The sequence below is a fragment of the Equus asinus genome, chromosome 14 (assembly GCF_041296235.1).
Source record: "Equus asinus isolate D_3611 breed Donkey chromosome 14, EquAss-T2T_v2, whole genome shotgun sequence".
Classification (NCBI taxonomy): domain Eukaryota; kingdom Metazoa; phylum Chordata; class Mammalia; order Perissodactyla; family Equidae; genus Equus; species Equus asinus.
This window is the reverse complement of record NC_091803.1, coordinates 3,382,911-3,404,752: the sequence shown is the minus strand read 5'-3', so window position 1 is coordinate 3,404,752 and position 21,842 is coordinate 3,382,911. Positions and strand designations below refer to the sequence as shown.

Here is a 21,842-nt window from a genome sequence, read left to right as displayed (position 1 = left end):
ACACATGCATGCATATGTAAGCACACGTGCATGTGCACACATCTATGCGTAAGGATACGCGCACATGTTGTATGTCCACGCACACATGCATGCATATGTAAGCACATGTGCCTAGACACACATTTATATGCATGTGTACAGGTAAATATATACATGCATGTATGTGTATGCATATACATGTGTAAATATAATATATAGGGGCCTATTGATATGAAACCAGATCCTTTCTCTGTATTTATATAATGAATCTAGGTTCAAGGTCCCTGCCTTCATGGAGCTCAGCGTCTAGTAGGGGAAGCAGACATTTGTAATTCTATGCAAAACGTGCTACAACGAAGGTCAGCGTGAATTTCCTTAAGGAAAACCCTATGGAGGAGACAGCTCCTGAACCAAATCTTTAAGTAGGAATTTCCAGGTGGAAACACAGTAGGAGGGGTTTTACAACCTGAGTATGTGCCAAGGCATGGACTCAAACTCAAATAACATGTGCTCAACCCAACACCGTGGCTTTGTTCTCCGAAATTATGATAACCAGACTTTTGGTAAAGAATGCTTCTTCTCTGAAGCTTCACAGAGGCCTGGCCCATGCAAACAGTCCTGTTGATGACGTAGACAGGTTTGCAGACTGGAGAACGAGGAGCTGCAAGGGCCCTCCAAGCTCATGTGGTTCACCAGCCCCTCCGTGCAGGAGTTCTGCCCACAGCACCCTGGACGGGCGGCCGCTCAGCTACTGCTGGCACAACTTCTTGGACACAACCATCCTGCTCTTTAAGTCAACTTGCACCTCTGCCATACATTATAAAGGGGGTTTTCCTTAGGCTGAACTAAAACCTTTCCTTCTGCAACTTCTGCTCACTGATCCCCATCTGTCTCCTGGGTAAACCGTTCCTCACACATATGGCTGTTAGACTATTTGAAAGCCACAAAAATAGCCAGCAAGGCTTTACTACTACAGGCCAAATAAACACCTTGTTTCTCTTCTCTGTTTCCCATATGACAGGATTTACAGAGCACTGCCTGTTCTGGTTATCCTCCTCTGAGGAGCCTTGATTTTTCACCATCCCTCATGGCGAGGCACCTGGAGCTGGCCTCAATGCTCCAAGTGGCAGGTAGCCAAAACAGGATTCTGCGGCATCACGATATGCCTTGATTTGGAAATGTGTCATCTACTTAGAGAGATTAAGATTATGGTTCTAGCTCTCCTTGGATCTGTGCTCCACTAAACCTCCCAAGTCTTTTTATGGTAATTGTTGGCAAGTTGTGTCTCCCATCCTTTTGTCACACGATTGGTTGTGTGTATGTAAATATCGTATTTTGGCTTATCCCTTTTATGCTTCAACTTGATTTCAACCATCAATCTAACAAAGCAGTTTATTTCTGATTTGGGGATAGAACACATGAATTACCCCTCTCAGCTGTGACACCTGCATATCTGATAGGCACGCCATCTCCATTCCCTCCTTGTCACTGACAGAAGTGTTGACCAAGAAAAGCCCAGAAGAATGATAGATTTTGCAAGTGGAGTCACCCTCCAAGAGCTGGTCTCTTTGGGCATAGCTGGGCCCTAGAAATCTATCTAATTATTTTATCACCCAATCCATACTTGCCCATCTTAGCCATAAGGGTGTTTACTGAGTGAATGAATGAATGAATGAATGAAAATCAAGCTACAGAATGAATATGGTATTTGGACCTATTGACTCAGTAACCTCCCCTAAAAAGGAAATGAGGTTGGTAGGATGTGGCTTGTCCTGCATGATCAAAGGTGGCTGCTTCCTGAGAATTATAGGCCTGTGTTTCCGCGCTTCCCCCTGAGAGGAAGAACCTGCAGCCCTGCTGGCTAGCGAGGGTTATAGCTTCGTCTATGCATTCCCTCTCTACCCCTCATTTTCCAAGAGAGGTCAAGAGAGTTGAACGTGCTCTTCCTATGCTTTCTGAGATGAGACCCATCCTTGTCATAAACCTATTATTCCAACACAAATCTCATTCACCTCGAGAGGAAAACAGATCAAAGCCAGAATAGAAAGATGACTGAAAGATGATCAAGCTGCTGGACCTGAAATAAGGGTGGCCACCCTAGCCTCACTTTCTTCCAAAATGCTGGAGGCATAAATAGGGACAAGAAGCTGTTCTGAAATCCTGGTCAACTCCAAACATTCGTGTGTTCTCATTGGTTGACCTTGGTCCAAAGAGCTCATTCCTCGAGTTGCCAGTTGATCATTACCCACATCCTTTCTTTTCCAAGTCATGCCCTTCATTTCAAGGAAGACTTTAGCCTCCTACCCAAACATCAGAGTTTCTAAAAACACAGTTGAGGTTTCTTCTGAGAGGCACCACTCTCCCCACAATCCCCAGCACACATGGTGATCACACATATCACATGTGATGGTTCCCAGGCGCTGTTGCTTTTCTCCAGTAGATGGGACTGACCTCCTCTATTACGAGGTGGTAGCGATCATTGGTTTGATTCTTTGGTGTTACAGGCTTCTGCCCACCAACCTCTAGAGGAGTGGTTCTCAAATCAGAGCATGCATCAGAATCACCGAGCGCTGGCCGGCATGCAAATGGTAGGCCCCACCCCCAGAGTTTCTGATCAGTGGGTTGGGGGTAGGGCCCGAGAATTTGCACTTCTAGCAAATTGATGCTGCCGGTCCAGGGACCAGACTTGGAGAACCACTGCTCTAGAGTTTCTTTGCTGCTTATTTTCTCTTCTTTCCTTCTTCCTCCTCTCTCTCTGTCCCACCATTCTTCTTTCGGTTATTATTTTCATTCTATCTGGAGCCTAATTAACTAGTTGGCAGAAAACCCCATAAGCTTCTTTTCTACCTTCTCCGCTTTTTCTACCAGGAACGTCTACTGTTATTTACAGCCTGCAGAATTTGAGATTATGCCGGGCAGGCACTTTTCATGAACTACTCTCTGCAGCTGAAAAGAGAGACACGGGGTGTTTTTATTTTTGATATTTCATTCAAGAACTCAAACAATATTATTTTGCAAAGCTTATTTGCAACACCCCTGAGTAAATGCTAGTCTATCATTACAATTCATCTTCTCTTCAATCTCCATAAATGGCAGAATCAGTTTAAAATAATGGTTAATCAAAATAAACCTGCACTGACCACGGAGCTACCTGATGTTTTGGAGATTCACAACATGTCAGATAAAATGAATAAAGTGATGCTATGAAGTGCCAACAGAGAAATTCAGGGGCCATCACGGGACAGGGGATATGGGTGTCCAGGCCTCTGAGGTCGGAAAATGATTGACTCCTGCATCCTGCTTATTACTGTCTATCACACTAACACAAACCCAACCTAAAGATGCTAAGGAGCCCAGTACAGGCTGTAAAATTAGCTGAACTTAGCACAGAAGGAAATTATAGTGCATTCTTCCACAAAATTTCTATATTCTAATGTGCGCCGTTGCATCTATTAAAGTAACACTACCTTAGCTGCTACAGATAAACCGTGAAATCTCAGTGTCTTCCCAAAATAACAGTTCATCTCTCACTATCCTCAAGTGCAAGGTCGGTTTTCCTGGTTGGTGGGCAGCCTTGCATGTGACCAGTCAGGGCCCACCTTGCCTAGGAAACAGTCCCCTCACTTCTGCTTGCATTCCGGCCGCTGGGAACGAAGCTGCTGGCTGGGCAGCTGCCCGCAGCGGTACCTCCACACTGTGGAAGGGCACATGGATCTTCATGTCTTTGCCACAACTGCACACTCTGTTTTTCATTATCCTTAAAGTATATGATTTCAAATATCAGAGACTGAAGTGTCCATCCAGAACTTAGTGGGGTTCATGGGCATCTCCTTCTCCAGGTAATCCCATCGAATTAAACGTACATGCCTTTCAAACAGGGGAGAAGAGAGCTCATTACGTGGAAGAGCTGCTGGCTACACATTACCGCGTGGCTGTGCATATTAGAATTTGCGTGCCAGGTGTTATCGCTGATTCCAGATGCTACAGGCCACGGCTGGGTTCTTGTGTTGTTACGCTTCTTGCGGTTTTGATACACCTGAATGTTCCCACTGTATTAACATTTCTAACACATTATTAGGATGACAAATAAGCTCGACTGTCTTTTTTCAATGGCCTGCATAAGAAAATACTTTAACACTTAAAAAGTTCTGTGTGTCCCTTTCTAAACTTACTTTTCCCATTTTTTCACTAGGCACTAAGGAGAACGCATTTGGGAGCAGTTTTTAGGCCAGGGAGATACACCGCATGGGGATGAAGCAAGCAGGCCCTGGGCTTTCCTTAGAGCCTCCGAGACAAGGAGAGTCAGGAGGGGAGGGAGGGCATCATGCTGGATACGGAGACTAAATTGGCACAGCGTCAGAAATTGAAATAGAAACAATAAGCACTTGTCAGATATCTATTAGTCAAATATTATTTATGCTTTGTGTATGTGTCAGGCATTGTGCTTGGATTGGGGATAAAACATAAATAAGACCAGTCAGACGCAGCCCCTGCCTTCAAAGGGTTCCCAGGCTTGTAGGGAAGACCGGTCTCTACCTCACAAAACAATGCTCTGGTCACAGTAATTTACGATTGGTCTCATTTTTCCTTGTGTCTTCTAGCGGCAGCTGAAGGGCAAGTCTTATCCTGGGAACACTCCTTTCTCACGAGGTCGTCTGCACCGACCCAGGTGCTGGAACCCTCCTCCAGTCCCCAAATCTTAGCTCTGTGCCTCGGCCCGCCCCGCTCACATCCCCACTCTTTGTCTCGTATCGTTGGCTTCAGCCATATCTCCCTCGGGACGCCTTCTTCGAGCCTGACTCTGATGCATCCTACAGACTAGTGGAAGCCTCTTCTGAAAAGGATGCAAGATAAGCTCAACCAAACACCCTGTGTTGCTCAAATTCAGTGTTTTGCAAGCTGCAGGTCACAAATGCATTAGTGAACCAGGAAATCAAATTAGTGGTGACAGCCAGCATTTGTTAAAGAATGAGGGAATGAAACAGAATGGAATTGAATAGAAAATACCAAAGAATACCACACACTGGAAGGGTAACTATCATTCCGTGAACCTTTCTGTTTCGGGGGGGTGTGTGTGTGTGTATACTGGGTTTCAACGTAAACAGATTTCTTATGGTGGGCTGCAGTCAGACATGTCCACAAGCTACTGCAAACCCACCCGCCATGTGAACATAAGCAAGACGAGATCTCACTTCTTTTCTATTCTATATACAGGCGGCACTGAAAATCTGGAAGTAAATTTGTCCATGTTTGATAGATGTAGAATGAAGAAGAAAAGCATAAATTCTGGCATTTTCCAGCATTCTTTAGCTATGAGACCTTGGAAAAGTTAGTCACCTCTCTGAGCTTCCATTTTTCTCTCTGTAAAATAGAGACAGTGACGACCATGTCACACAACTACTGGGGGCTGACCTAAGCAATATAAGGAATGTAAGTGCATGGCATAGGACAACAAAACTGGTATAGAGTGGCTTCCCCTGAAATGCTAGTTTTCTATTCTTTCCTTTCCTGAAAGTTCTAGAAGAGCAAATTAAGCCCATACCTAATGGAACATCCCTTATCATTGTGTTCAGTTCTTCCTTAGTGTTTTAGGTGATGCTGGCAGAATTTAGAACATTATCCTATTCTGTGGGCACAGCCTGAGGTCTAGAAAGTCGTAAGGATGGAGAAACAAATCTTTTGTGCAATGTCGTTTATGCCACATTGATAATTTCCCAAGAGGAGATAAGAATAGAGCTTGCAAACAGAGGGTTCATTTATAATCCTTACTTCAGAAAACCTTTCCAAGCCCAAGTGAACATTTAGGAGCTTTTACTAATGTTTTCGGAAAGTGGATAACCAAATGTTTTCTCCATTTCTCTTTAAATATGAAATATTTTTCTTTCATTAGAGGGTAATGTTCTGAAACCAGAATAAACCATTACAGCACAAAAATACCTGTTACAAGAAGAGGAATGATAAAGAAATAAAACCAGAAAAAAATTAAAATCTTGGTGTGCTCGAAATGATGATTTATAGGATAATTTGTCTTTGGACATGTAGGAAAACCCACATGTGCATCTTAATGGATGCAGTTAAGAAATGGATGGGGGAAGTTCGCTCATGAACACTGGCTTGCTCTGGATGTAACCCTCATGTATCACATTTCATGTTCTCACAGTGCACAGGATTCCACACGCAGGCTCACCTGACGACGTCATGCTCACATTATTTCCTGATGTATCTTTCACCATTAGTTGAACAATTTTTAACAAAAACTGAATTTGGGAACCAAACACTGCATCAGCACCGAATTTGAACTACTGATTGCTTCAAATGACTACAGTGCTTCCCCTCCTGCAGTAAATGATTAGAAAGTTGCTGAAGTAGACATTGGCAGTAAGAAAAATGCCTATAATTATAGTGGGTGTTTAGTTATGCAGAACTTATACTCTATGGCTTTTTCCACTGGAAACCAAAAGCATATTGATTTCCGGAAGCGTTTTCAAAGAAATTCTCGAGTAAATTTATTTTCCATTTCATTTTGGATAACCACAATGGAAATCTGACACGCAGGTGCCATGTATGCTGGAATTTTAGGCCGCAGCGACTGTGACAGGAGGAACCTTTCCTCTCACCCCCGGAAAGTCCACTTGGCTGGAACTGTATTAGAGTTCTGCTGCTTGATTTGTAAGTTAACATGTCACATTTAAGAATGTCTAGAGCAGAAACAGTCACGGAGGCCCTGCTAATAAAATCTACTACACGGGATTGGCGTAAAGATAACAGGAGATGGTGGCTGAGGGAGGCAGGGAAGGGGGAGAGCTCACCTCAAGTAATCCCTGTGTGTCCAAGGTGTTATGCATGCTGAGAACTTGTAAAGAACCAAGGTAGACAAACCAGGCACTTTTACTGTATCTCAATAATAAATGAGATTGAATAGAAAAACGGGATATGTGACAGGTGAATAGTGGGTTCAAATTACTTCACGGATCAATATCACACTGCGCTGAACTCAGGGTAGGAATAACTTGCTCGTCTTCCTTCAGGAGCTTCCTTGAAGAAAATACATTCGAGACCAAACATGTGTGCTCCAGGAGCCTGAGGATGCTCGTCTCCCGCAGGCGCACAGCTTTCCAGGTTCTCCGTTTCTGCTGCCGGTGCTAACAAGAGCAGCCAGTGCGCCCTTCCCTCCTCACCTGGGGCCACACTGCATCATTTATAAGTTCTCTTTCAGAACAACTGTCTAACACGTTACACACCCACCTAAGGGGAGTGCGAGCTGCACCAGCTCTCCCCAGCATTCCAATACCTTCTCCAGAGGAGCTCAATCCAGAGAGCCTTATTAAAGTCAAGATAAATTACATCTCATTTCCCCTGATGGATCCCGCTTGCCCCTTGGCTGAAAGGAGAAGGAAAAATTAGGCTGGTTGGACCGAAGCTTTATCCTTCCTGAGGCTGCGTATTTCTTGCTTTTCCCATGGTCTCCTGGTAGACTCTAGAGGTGTGTTTATATACATTCCAATAACTTTCCAAATTAGGCAGACAAATAATTAATTTTATGAGTTATTCTTTTTCCCTTTAATATACAGGCATTTTAATGATTCCCTTTTCAGCCTCAAGGACCCACTCAGTCCTTCGGGCTTTGTCAGCGAGCGGTGCTAAGAGCCGCGGGACCCTCGAGTGCACTGGGAGGGTGCCTGCAGCAAAGAAGCACGTTCTGAAGGTGCCCACACAGCCCTGCTGAGCTGCGGGGCCCAGAGCAGCCGTGGGTTTCCGCTAACTCCAGCGGGGGCGACTAGGAAGGATCATGAGGCACTCTGCATGCGGCAAGCTGTGAGACAGACTGTCACACCACTTTACGTGTAGAAATTGTATATCCTCCGGGTGTGACTCCTCAGCAGGAGTCACCGTAGAAAGTGGGGCAGAAACTGCTAGCTGCCCTTCCCTATCCATTCCCCCTTCGTTCCTTCACAAGGGACAGAAACGTATCCCGCGGAAAGACCACATTCCAGGCTCTCCGACACAGAGAAGTCAGCCGTAGATGGGACTTCCAAGAAAGTTCCTCCAAGGCAGGCATACTTGCATACTTAACCACCAGGCTCACCCCTGTGTCTTCCTCCTTCTAGAATGTGGATGCAACAGTTGGCATTGTAGCAGCCAGCTTGCAACCATGAGGCAAATGCTAAAAAGATAGCAAAGCAAAAAGAAGGAGCCTGATTCTCTGGTGAACACGGAGCTCCCGTTACAGCCCTGGACGGCCCACTGCCCACCCTTTGTGTGAGAAAGATAAAAACACCTCTATTTCGTTTACGCTACTGTTACTTTGGGTCTGTTTCTAGCAGCTGGACTCCATTCTCAACCAATACAGAGAGCAGCATACCTCCTCCTCGGATGCTGTCCCACCAGAGACCCCAAGAAAACCCCTTTTGAGGGATGGGCTTCACGCTGACGGCGTATTCCTCTGAGCACCTTGACTGGCAAGACTCCAAAGCACGTTGGCAACACCAAGCTCTTGACAAATGAGAGCGAACGCACGTCAGCAAGGCCGGCTTCTTTTCCAGTCCCTGCTCTTGCTTCACGAACGTTAGTCTCGCCTCCCCGCGGAGGCCGCAAGTCCCCAAGTTTGACACGTCAGGTGTCTTCGCCGCTCTCAGTGCCATGGTTCATCGCACAACACTGAGCACACAGTAGGCACGCACATCAATTCTTGGATGTCTGTGTTCTCAATTTTATATTAGCTGGGAGACTGACCCCAAATTTCTTTCTGTCCAACTGCCACTACAGAAACATTCAAGTAGATACTGGTGGCTGTCACAGTAGGAGGAGGAATTGGGATGACAACAACAACAACAAGGATGGTGTTCGCGTAACAGCTCCACGCTTTCCAAGCCTGTTCACGTGTATGGTCTCATTTTCCCTTCACAGCCACCCTGAAAGTCGTCATGGCAGACATAAATGTCACAATTTTACAAATGAAAAAACTAAGGCACAGGGAGGTTAACGTGGTTCTTGAAGGCAGATAAGCAGTAGATATTAAGAGTCAGGCCTGGATGGACTCCCAGGAAACGGCCATAGCGGGGGGTCACGTATACAGAAAGGTGTGTGTGTGAAGACTTCTCACAATGCCCCAGCCTCCGTCACTGTCTCCCTAAATTATTCATGGCCCCTCCTCGCTGTTGCCATTTTTCTTTCTAATGTGTCACTTTCTGATCAGATAGCTTTTTATCTGGTGCATTCACTCATCGACCCCAGACCCAGGCTAGTACCGCCTGGTCCTCCCTCACACTCTGCATTCTTCCTGACCTTGTGCCAAATCCTCTCCTATTTCTCTGCTACGTTGGGTGGGAACATCGGTTCCAGGACAGAATTAACATGCTTGCTCCCTTTTGTCCAGCTGTGGGACGGCTGCTTGCTTCCTTTTGTCCAGCTGTGGGGTGGCCGCTTGCTCTCTTTTGTCCAGCTGTGGGGCGGCTGCTTGCTCTCTTTTGTCCAGCTGTGGGGTGGCCACTTGCTCTCTTTTGTCCAGCTGTGGGGTGGCTGACCCAGAGGCTCCTGAGGAGCAGGGGGGATGAGCACAGTGTGACTGCACCTTGCTGTGGGGCCAGCTGCCTCCCTGGCTGTGTGCCCCTCCTGACACCCGCCAAGAACCTGAGCCTGGTTTGGAGTCCGTGCCACAGCCAAGTCTCAGGGACAGTGTCACAACACCGTGGCCAACAAGCGTCTCTCTTCCGATTTGTCCTGGGGCTCAGGCGTGTCCCTCAAACAGAGGAGGGTCAGGTAGGTGGTGCTTCCTGAGGAAGCCTCAGAGGCTGTCACAAACCTGAGAAACTCTGTCCAGTGACTGAGGGACGGGTGTTGGGTTAGCACCAGGGTCTGGAAGCAGAGCGTGAAATGACCAAATAACTGAATTCCAGCAAGCTCGGGGGACTTTCCCCAGGGACGTTATAACCACACTGAGCACACAGGCAGTCTAAAACACGCATAGAGAGAAAGGCCGCACCACTCAGAGCAAGACAAAGCCACCTGTTTCCTGAGCCCACACCGATGGTTGGGGGGGAATGAAACACTGCCACCGAGTGTGTATGAGAACGGCTTCAAGATGTCAAAGCAGAAACACCCCATAGCGAGCAAAGATGTGAATTAGGACCATATCTGCTGGGTGGCCCTGAGACCCGCTGGTGGCTCCAGGCTCTGGGCTCCAACACCAGCCATCCAACATCCAGGCAAAGGAAAGACAACCCTGTCACAGAAACTGAGATGCCAAGGGGAAAGCCACATGCATGGCATCATTCAGAAACATTAGCTCATAAACAGTTAAAAGAGAGCAAGATTGTGAACCACAATTTCACAAAGAAGTCAGGTTCTCCCTCATGTGAGGAAAATGAATCTTCCCCCTGAGCCGAAGCACACTCAGGACGTATCCTAGTCGAGATAGCTCCATACGGAGGCGGGAGCCCACCCCGCCATCCGCCATCCCCACAGAGCCCCGTGCACAGGCCTGCCAGTCTGGGCAGCCAGGCTGTCACCAATCAGGCCAAAATCACCTCTGAAGTCCCACTGACATCCAAGGCTGCTGATGTCGCCCAGAAAACAGTGGTCCTGACTCCGAAGACTGGGTATGAGCGCTGGTTCTGCTATTGGTAGCCACGCGATTTCAGACCGGCCAAATGTGAGCTGGCTAACGTCCAGTTTCCTTGTGCATAAACGGTTGCAAACAAAACTCGCCCGGTTCTATCTACACACTGCACGCCATCTGAGGGAGGGGCTGTCTCCCTTCCCGTTTTTGTGCCCAGTCCTACCATCCAGGACACACTGGGTGAGAGTTCACGGGGCTTAACTGCCCTGCTTTGACAGGTTGTTGTGAGGCGCAGGACAGGGAAGAGATGTCAAGCTCTTTTGAAAACTACAAAGTGCCACCCAAACATGATCGCTCGCCCTTCTCACAGCCATCGTCAGAGCCAGGGAAGCTCATCACTCAGGGCCACACTACTGCTTTTTTGACTCTGGGGTTGCTGCCACCATTCTCAGCTCCCCTCCCATCTTGTGGCACACGAACTGACAGACTCAAACTCCTAATACAGCATTTTGAGCCTGTCACTTACAGCTCTGAACCTTTAATGGCTCCCTGATGCCAATGAATAAAAGCCAACTCGAAGGCCTTGAAGCCCTTCTCAGTTAGGTGGAGACCCGCTTCCCTTTGCCCTGCACGGAGCTCAGACGCACCGGCAATAAAATGAAGCCGTCGCCATTCACAGTAATAGGGGATTATTAACAGCAATAGCCGTCATTTTAAGTGTTTCCAAATTTATAGTTATTTTATTAAATAGACTAATTAAAGCAAACATTAATAGTCCAGGTTTCCAGCTATTTTCATTTTCCAATGAGTAATCAAGAATTACTTGCCGACGAGCAGGTCCTTCCCGGCTGTCTTGCATTTTAAACATCTCTGCTAGTCACGGTGAAAGCCGGACTGACTGCACTTAATCTATAAAGGAGGATTTATGGACTTAGGGATGACAACAGACAGCCAATCAATAAGGGATGATAATAACAGCATGTAATATCAAGGAACATTAGGTCTCAGGCATGGTTTGGGGAGAGAAGTGGGCAGTTAGAAACCTTATCATTGGAGAAAGGTCAAGGCCTGGTAGCAATAAGGACGCCTAAGCAGACGAAACCACATGCGCGAGGCCGGCGCGGTGCCTGCTGAGTGGGGAAGGGGTTGAGACTTTGTAGCGACCCCTCCTCTGGGCAGGACAGGGCTGCTGTGGGGCACATGGAGTCGCGTCCAGAGAGGATCTGAGAGCGCTAACAGTGAACTGCAGGCCTGGAGGGTGTTTCCAATGCCTGGCTCTTCCTGGGCAGAGACCCGGGTCCTCCAGGAATCAGAGGAGGAATCAGGCGCTGTAGAAAGCCTTAACCTGACGGGGTTGGGTCTCAGCACACATACATGAGAGCCACGGGCTCTATAGCATTCTGCCTGGTCATTTTTGGGGGGTGGGTGTGAGGAGGCGTTTCTATTGATCTAGTTAATTGCTTGTGTAAATGAAAAAGAAAACCAAAAAGAAAAAAGAGCACCAAGTTGCAAATTCCATTGCCAATAATCATATTACATCACTAAAAACAAAATTCTAAATAATCCTTTTCTTTGAAAAACAGTCCCAGTACCACGTAGGACTCCAGGCCAGCTTTACTGCAAAATATACCACGATTCCGTTTAGAGAAAGTCAATTCCACAGAAGGTTTCAAGAATAAGTGGACTAGTTAAGGCATGTATGTAGCTCCTTCCTGCCCTTAGTAAGCAGAAAAAAGCAGTTAGAAGATCATCTGTTTCCTTTCTACAGTATTGCTGTAGCTTCGGAATAGATGGAGAGATTAAATTAAACATGTGATGAATTTCCTTCTAATTGCTCCCTAGAGGATCAAATCCTGTATTTTTATTTCTAACACGCTCCCACCAAACTTTGCAAATCCTGCTCCCCAGCAAAGACTGCCAGCTCGCAGGAAAGCAAGCTTACCTCCTTGTAAGGTGTACTCGGTCACAGCCCTGCTGAAGACGCCCAGGCCAGCCCCGTTGTAAGCTGCCACCTGTATTTCATACTGCGTCCAGATGATCAGCTCTGTCACCAGGCAGTAGTTGACCTCTGGGCTGGTGATGTTCCTCTGCTGGTACTCCCCAGGCAGGCCGGCCAGACGGTACCTGCATCAGACCGTAGAGAAATGACTTGAGCCAGGAATCGGGTTTACCTGCGGTTACTGTGCGTGGTTAGAGGAAAACGGAAGTCAATAAACTACAGTAAAGCCGAGAGGTCAGCCTCAGACAACACTACTTCTTAATTCAACCACTAGAAAAGGTATAATCTAATCTCACAGTGATTATAAGATCCGGGCAAAACAGAACTGACACTTCAACTCTGTTAGGGTTAAGGAAAAATTATAGCTTTTTAAGTGTAATTTGTCTAGGCAGTATGCTGACTTAGTACCAAAAATCCCAGACGTGATTTCTAGCGGGGTGCTGCCATCAATCAGTTTGAGCAATTCTTTCCTCCTGTGACTCCGAAACGTGGGGAGAAATGGAGAGCCAAGCAGTGCGTTGCCTCCTGGTACCCGAGAATTGAGCTCCCAGCTCTCTTTCCAGTTAGGAATTCTGGATTTGTCCAAGCAGGTCCCAGAACTAGGACGAGTGGCTTTAAAAGGTGTTCACACTCCTAAAATACTAGTCCAACGCAAAGTGGGACAAACTGCTTTTGAGGGGAGCTTCGTAGAGTGCTCTTCAGTGCATTAAAGGCAGAAATTTAAAGTTGTATTTATTTTTTAAAAATGGCATACACGACTCTGGACTTAGAAAATGCATACATTCAGAAATTGCTATTTGTGCTCTCAAAGGACTTTCACGGCATTATTTTGGGCGGCAAGTGTTTTTCCACGCTTCCGTTGATAGAAGTTAATCAGTTCCCCTGGGCGAAGCACGGAGCATGTACTGTGGGAGCAATTTCCTCAGTCATTGTGCAGCTTCCGAAAGCATCTAATTTCTCTCCAAGAAGTAGTTCTTGCCTCAAGAAGACGTGGCTTCGTATGATAAGCGGAAGAGGGAAAAGACTGAGGAGGATGCAGAACCAGGGCGCCAGCAGGAGCTCCGTGCCCTGCTACAGCAGGCGGGGGTCTTCCGGCTCCTCCTCTGTGACTGCGGAGTCCCGGTTAGTCACCTGCGCTGTCCCCGAGGGCGGAGTGCCTGGACACAAGGGGGAAGGAACTGAGCCAGAGTCACACGGACCAGCACGTCATCAAGGCTGCTGGCATCAGAAAAAGAAGAAACCCCGAAATTTAGGCCCTTAAGTGGAAAACAGCTCTCCAATGAGAATGATGGCTGAAAATGCGCTAAGGAAGCACGGAAATAGCAAGGAAAGGCCCTTCACGAGAATCGGGACTTTCTGAGAGCAGCCTTTCAGACTCGCCCCAGCCCATTTGTGCTCAGTGAGGCCTCTGATAGGGAAAAAGAAACGATCAAGAGCAGGCAGCCCTTGACTGGCAGGAAGGCCCCAGGCCTCGGCCGCCTCTGGCCTAAAGGCACAGCAGCACCCCAGGCCTCCAGCTCGCCTGGCGGGAGGCGCTGGGGATGGCCAGTTCTCTTCTGTGACGGGCGAGAACGAAAGGGACTGTATCAAACCACATTTTTGCTTCATATTCCACCAACCGCCAAGACCTACTGAACGGGCATCCTTATACCAAGCTACCTGTACTGAGCACGTGTGGGCACAATTCACAGTGGGAGTGGGGTTGCTTTCTATAACGTGATGGTCTTCAAGGCAGTGGACGACAGAGAGAGAGGCTGGCATGGAACAACCCATGGGACAGCTATTTCCCCTTAAATTCCCCATGTACACAACATGAACTTTTAGAATCAATGGCACTACGACAATTAGATAGCCATTTGGAAAAAGGTGAAGATTGGCTCCACACCCACAACAGACACCAGAGCATCCTGTCGGCGGAACGGTGCCAGGACCGCTTAGAACCAATCTGGCACACGCTGGGCATGACTGCTTAAGAGCTCACTCGTGTGGACCCATCACTATATGATATACATTCCAGGGAGAAGGGAAGAAATCTGCTCTGGAAGACTTCGATTGGGAAGAAAACTTACGAGCTGGGTGCCCTCAAGCTAATTCTTAGCTTCTCTGAGCCTTGGTTTCCACCTTCCTAAAATGATATAATCACAATGGCATTTCAGAGGGTTGTTGCCAGAATAAGATGAAACAATGGATGCAAAAGAGATGGGACTCGTAAACCACACCCTAGATATTTCTCTCTGTGAAAACACTGCTGATCTAGGTAGTAAGTTAAGGGATAACTCTGAATTATAAGAAACTAAGGCCGCATGAGCCACACACCTCCTCCCAGGTCCCTCTTTACACAACGGTACCATCAAACTGCAGAATTCCTGTCTTGGAAATGGGCTGCTGTCCCTGCCGCGGCAGGCAGGTCGGTCCCTTCTGACCAGCTGCTCAGGGTGCTTTTGTGACATTCACAGGATGTCTGGGAAGGTCACAATTAATGACGGAAGTGCGGGGCGTCGTCCTCTGACTGGTGGGACACATTGCCCAGGAGACTGCGTCACGCAGAACAAGACGATTTTTTATCCGGAAAGAAACAGGAGGATGTTTTTAAAGGACATAACCCCTGTGTTCCTCTCCAAGAAACACGCTGCCCATTATTATAAATATTTTATTACTGCGCATGCACCCTAACTACTTCTTCTGGGCAGAGCCATGGCGTGATTTACTCGTGTTTTGTTATTCCCTGGGTTGCGCTGCAGATCCGCCCCGGCGACTCGTGCCCTGGAGGACACGCGCTTGCAAACAGAGCTGATTTGCAGACCGGAGGGTTATTTGGAAATGTTTCCAAGCAAATTCATTTTGGCACGGGTCTTTAATTTCTGGAGACTTTGATATTCACAGGCCTTGGGTAGTGCACCCTCACTTTAGGGCTTTCTTGATTTAAACCCCTACAAATACAGATGCCCTCCTTTCCAGCACTCGACTCTCCTGACACCATCACGGAAAATCCTTTTAACAGTAGTAATGCCACAAAATAGAGAAATGTGCAGTCCCTGATGGGGCCTCATAACATCAGAGAGATTTCATTATTAAACACCATGCCCCGAGCCTGGTTCTGTGGGCTGACTTTTAAAGTCCTTACTTGGCAGCTGGAGCCTAAGGAAATTTTTCCTGCGTGTGCTGAAAAAAAAGAGGCAGCTGGTGACAAGCATGGTCCGAGACGGCAAGGCCAATTATTTTCATTAGTTGATGAGCACGGAACAAGAGCTACAGCTGGAGCAAGGAGCGAGTGGCATGAACGCAACAGAAAAGTCAGCCTTCAAGCAGCAGGAGCACCAGGCTGTTTTCCGGAAGGCAACTGGGAATTATCTGGAAGCATCCACAGGAACTGGAGCCCGCAGGCGCCCCCTGCCTGCAGGGGACAGATCGCAGTCTCCTCTTCCCCCTTCTTCAAAATGGGAAAGGAGAGATGGGGCGGCCCGGCGGCCACAGGGGCCCTGAGCGCTGACTCCAGGCCTCCAGCCCTCCATGCACCCCTAGGGACAGCCAAACATAGGCCACTTGAGGCAGATAATGATCTGGCTTATGTTTAGAGGATAATTCATACGCTTGAGGAAAAACTCGAAAATAGCAGTGAATTCTTTGTGACAGGCAAATATTACATGTGTATAGATAAACATGTATTAAATGACGAATGGATGATTACAGAAATATGCACTAGGAATGAGCTGTCCTCCATATGCAAAGCAATGGAGTTAAAGAAGCAACACTTTCATAACCACTCACATTTATCTAAGACATTACATTTATCCACTAAGACTTCTGCTAATCCAGTATTTTCTGATCACACACTCGGAAGGGGCATGGGCTAGGCATTCGGAGGAAGGTAATAGTGGACGTCTTGCCCCATGAGGCTGCTAAAGCAGTCAAAGTACATGTCAGATTAACAGACCCGTTGACAGCAGCACAATCTATCAGAAGAGGTTTCATAATTATCCTTTGGTATGGCTTTACTCTTTTCTTCTTACTTGTATCAATAAATCACTGCAATGACCACATTCAGTGCGTATTTAAAATTAGCAGGAGTTCTGGCAAAGGAGGTTTCTCCTCTCAGACCCAGCCAAGTCCTGGTATGTTCCTCTCAACATGTTAGCAGCCTGACCACCCCTTGTAAGGCAGAGATAGCAAACTGGCCCCTCTTGAGCCGCATCTGGCCTGCGATGTGTGAGTACGGCCTGCCCAGTGTTTCAAAATATATTGATATCATTTCCAACATTTAAAAATTGTGAGATTGCATGTAAAAAGCTAGATTTTTAAATTTCTTTGAAACACTAGAGAACCTGGCAATAAGGAGTGACATTCCAGCATGGTTAATTTAATTAAAACTGGCTAATAATTAAATCTTTTACGTTATTACTAATTAAGAATTATTACATTTAATAATACATGCCCCTGGTAAAAGCTTAAATAGAATAAAAGGATTTACAATCAACAGCTCACCTTGCTCCCAACCCATACTCTCCCTCTCTGTTGTCCTGCCAGAATGCAACCCCTGATGTGGTTTCTTATGGGTACACATATGGTTGAATATGCATACACTGTCTCTGCAAGGCTGTCCCTGTTTGCTTCTGCACTCCAGTTTGCCACAGTCTCCACCACTCCCTGGAGTCCTACAGCTGGCCTGATTCTCTTCATTACTGTTGGGCTCCTATAGACATTTGAGTTTGCCACCTCAGCAAAACAGACACTTGACTCTTGATAACGACAGTCTAAAAACGACCTGTCACAAGCAACTTGCCTGAGGATGTAGCCACGTAGCACCCCATTGTGCTCCGTTTCTGGGGGCGGCTGCCACTGCACCATGATGGACTGATTGGTTCGCCCACTGGCCACTATATTCTTCGGGGGAGCACTGGGTGGTTCTTCAGGCAACATCAGCCTAAAAATAAAAGAGGGGGAGGGGAAAGAGAGATCAGCGCCGGAAACAAAGGAGCTACTTTGCGTCCTCCATCTTGCTGAATCCTGAGCCTCTTTATTAAAATCCAGAGACGACGAGAAAAGCAAAATGCACAGCTGATCAGACTGAAAGGACACGCGTGAAATAGTTAGAACAAATCAACATAATAGAAAATCAGTTAAGCAAGCGGCAAGGAAGACACGGGAGGTGACCTTATTCTGTCTAGATAACGCACTCCACCTCCACTCTTTACAAGGATTACAAGGCTGAGCGAGCCAGCTCGCGGGCCTGTGGTCTGAGACTCCTTCCAAATGATCTTCTTCAGCTCTTTCGATAGTTCCCATAGCAAACTCCTACATTTTGAAAAAAGTCACGGAGAGCTCAACTATTCCACAAGTCAAGGCCACTGAGAAAGCTCCGATTAGTTGGGGAGCGCACGTGGCAATCTGGTGGGGCCGTTTCCCATGTCACATCTGAAAGAGCTCCAGAAGCAGCCTCCCCAGGGACGGGCGAGCGGCAAGACCACCCGGGACTGCGCCACGCGACGGACACCCTGAGCTCATTAGGCTTCCCCACAACACCGCTAGGTGTTGACTTGTCAAGATGGTGGCCCCAGCTCCCATCAGGCTGGCAGTCGGGGTGGGTAAAAGGCATGAAAGCATCATAAACTCTTAATTTCATGTATACAGAGGACCGTGCTACAGGGAAGATTTCTGTCGGCACAACCAGAGCACCAGGAGGTCTAAGAAACTTCCCTCAGACGATCACAGAAAACCAGCCAGTCCAACATACACTGTGTTTTCCTTCTTTCTTATAGTCGTTCGCGTTTTTGCCAATATCACTGAGGGACGGAGGTTGACTACTTTGATCGATTTCCCCCACCCAACGTGAAGCCTCGGTTTTGCTTCTGGGCCCAAGCCGCCCCTCGTCACCACATGGCCACCACGCCGAGGGAGGCGTGTTCACACACCTGCTCGTCTCCGTGCTGTACTGGCCTTTGCCCACCTGATTCACGGCGCACACCCTGAACTGATAGGTGCGGGCCGGAGTCAGGCCACGCACGGCAACGCCTGTCATCTCAGGGCCGACATTTGACAGATGCACTTTCCACGGAGAGTCTGAAAGAATGAGCAAAACAAATTCAAACGTATATAAGCACATGCCTGAATAATACCAAGTGAGTGCAGAATGCATTCCCGTGAATTATCTCATTTCCTTACCACGGCAGCTCCAGGAGATGGAGTGTTCATCCCCATTCAACAGATGTGGAAACTGAGGCTCATGCTAGTTCCAGTGAGCCTGGCATTAAACCCGGGCTTCCCACTCTGAGTCCACTGTGCCTCCTTGTACTGTTATCCGCAAGTAAAGGAATTTCTCGTTCAACCTGCATATAGCAGTTTAAACAGAACCGGAATATCTCTCATTCCTGTGTTCAGTGTGTAATGGGAAAAAGTTCTCTTTCAGCTCACATGGTTAGGCAGATTGCAGATTTGTCTCCCAGAAAAAGATGCTGCACATGTCACCGAATGATAAATAAAAACTATATTCATTAACATTTTAATAAAAGAGGAAATGAGCATGATAAAGACAGATGGGCTGCACATTTTGCAAACCATCTGTGTGGCAGCCCATTTCGCCACCACACCCCTGAGTGGCTTTGGCTGGAGAGAGACGCAATGAAATTCACAGCTAGTTTAGAATATCTTTCCACCCAGCTTTCCGGCAGGTGTGAAAGAGTGACTCTGCCAGCGGAAAGGGCTCTCGCCTGCAAGGCTTCAGGAGGTTCAGCTGGGCTCCCACACCTTTAGGTGATTTTTTTTTTTTTTTTTTTTTTGCAGAGTTTAAACATGCTTTTTGGCCCTCTCATTTCATAAAGTGATGCCCCGGAATGAAGAAGACCTGGCAATGACTTTGAGCGCCCACTGTCAGTTCCCATCCGGAATTGCTGTGATGCCTGAGCTGCATTCTCAAGTTACCAGTGAAGTACAATGTGGGGGAAAAAGATTCTTGTGGAATGCAAATCGTCTTTCTTGTTCCTCTGAAGTGGTGCTCAAGTCCCTTCCACCCACATTGGAGATGATCAGAAAGAGGTGCCCCATGGTTTCCACTATCGCGTCGGGCTGTGCTCAGATTGCAGACAATGCCAGCTGCGTGCACAGTCCACACACAAAGATCATGGCCGCTTCTGCAGACATCTACAGACCTAACCCGGAGGATTCACAAGTCTGCGTCTGGGAGCTCATCGGAAATGCACTCTGGCTCCTTACGGTCAGTAAGAAGTAGCCGCAAACTGCTCAAAATGAAATGAGACTCTCCGAGGCAGCTTCTGTTGACCTGCACACGGAGATGTCTATCACTAAGTCGGAGCTTGTTAGCTGGAATCCTGAACAAGAAGTTACGCTGCTCCGAAGCACGATGCCAACCAGGCTACAAAAGCTGAATCTTTTTAATTATTTCAAATAAAGCTGCTTCCGAAAACGGCTTTCTGGGAATGCAGTCCCCACCACCAGCTGGGCATTTCAGTGCTCTTGGCTTTTGCTTTTCAGCGATATAGGTAATCTACAGTTGATGAAGATCCCCCTCTCTTTATGTTTCCTTAAAAATGCCACGTATGCATCCCTAATTAACTATGGAAAAACCCACACCAATTTCTCTTCTCACTTTGGGAGTCTCAGACCCTTCTAGATGCATTAAACAGCTCATGATCTGGTTTTCTAAGCAGCCTCTCTTACAGAAAAGAGCCAATTTGTCCACATAAAGATGAAAGAGCTCCCTAGCACCAGTGTAACTTCACTTGCTTGGTGGGACCCTGGAACTCTCCATGCCAAGTCACAGACAGTGGAAATATGGTTTTCATTGACAGGTGATATGTAGTAGAAAAAACAGAGACCAAAGTTGACTGCAAGCTCCTCCATTTAACAATTGTTCAATTTTGTTTGAGCTTCTTCTGTCAAAATTGGGGACAAATCAAAACCACAGTGAGATACCACCTCACACCATCGCACACACATTGGGATGGCTACTAGCAAAAAAGCAGAAAATAGCTTGTGTTGGTGAGGACGTAGAGAAAGTAGAACCCTCGTGCACTGTTGGTGGGAACGTAAAATGGTGTAGCCACTATGGAAAACAGCACGGCAGTTCCTCTAAAAACTAAAAATAGAATTACCATATGATCCACCAATAATTCTTCAAAATATATACCCCAAAGAACCGCAAGCAAGGTCTCCAAAGAGATATTTACACACTCATGCTCATAGCAGCACTATTCACAATAGCCAAAAGGTGGAAGAAACCCAAGTGCCCATCAAGGGATGAATGGATAAAGAAATCTGGTCTGTCCATACAGTGGACTATTATTCAGCCTTGGGAAAAAAAAGGAGATTCTGACACCTGCTCCAACATGGATGAATCTTGAGGACATTATACTAAGTGAGATAAGCCAGTCACCAAAGGACAGATACTGTATGATTCCAGTTATGTGAAGCACCTGGAGTAATCAAATTCACGGAGACAAAGTAGGATGGCGGGTGCCAGGGGCTGGGGAGGGAGGAATGGGGAGTTATTGTTTAATGGGGACAGAGTTTCATTGCAAGATGAAAAGAGTTCTGGAATTGGTTGTACAACGATGTGAATGTGCTTAACGTGACTGAGCTTACACTTAAAAATGGTTAAGAAGGCAAATTTTATGCTACGTGTACTTTACTACAATTAAATATTTTTCAAATGGTGAAACAATACGGGAATGACACCTAACTCCCGAGGCTGTCACGAGCATGAAATAAGAGAGTGTGCATCGATGCATCCATCCACGGTGGATACCTTTTCTGGTGCTCCCGTCTCCCCACCCAGAGCCACTCTCCACCGCCTCCTGCCTGCTCTGTGCCCTGCAGGACCTGCCTGGCAGGGGTGGGCTCTTTCTGACTCGCTGGGAGATTGCCCCAGACTGTCTGCATTCTTCACGCAAAGGTTCCTGCTCTTCTCCTGGGGGCAGCTCTACCCAACCTCTCTCTCTGGGCTCTGTGACTCCCCTTGGCTCTGTGCCCTAAGAGTGGGACCGGCTCCGCTGCTGTTCCCAGCCCCAGGTTACTGTGGTTTCTTTCCACCCACACCTCTGTAAACTTGCTCCTTGTTTATTCTAATTCAAGAGTGCTGTCTCTTTCCTGTGGGGACCCAGTCCTCAATAAAACTCATCTTCTATCCCTTTCTTCCTGTAGGTTTCAGGGTCTGTGAGCCAACAGCTCACCTGTTCACTCAGGTAGAGTGATGACAGCAGTTCTAGAAAGAGACAAAGTCAGAAGGACAGCAGTGGAAGCAGTCGACCAAAGGGATGAATGGGAGCAAGGAAGGGCAGAGGGTGCTTGGGATAC

The 21,842-nt window shown here is 47.2% G+C and overlaps 1 protein-coding gene across 3 annotated transcripts in view; it reads right to left on the bottom strand.

Moving 5' to 3' along the window:
• Positions 1–21,842, bottom strand: part of SDK1 (sidekick cell adhesion molecule 1) — an 865,901-nt gene that overhangs the window by 187,563 nt on the left and 656,496 nt on the right. For all 3 annotated transcript variants that reach the window (XM_070484134.1, XM_070484135.1, XM_070484136.1), the window contains 3 exons: positions 18,446–18,593; positions 17,317–17,457; positions 12,480–12,661 (listed from right to left, as the gene is read on the bottom strand). In XM_070484134.1, coding sequence (XP_070340235.1) covers positions 12,480–12,661; positions 17,317–17,457; positions 18,446–18,593 — 471 coding nt within the window. The remainder of the gene's footprint in view (positions 1–12,479; positions 12,662–17,316; positions 17,458–18,445; positions 18,594–21,842) is intronic.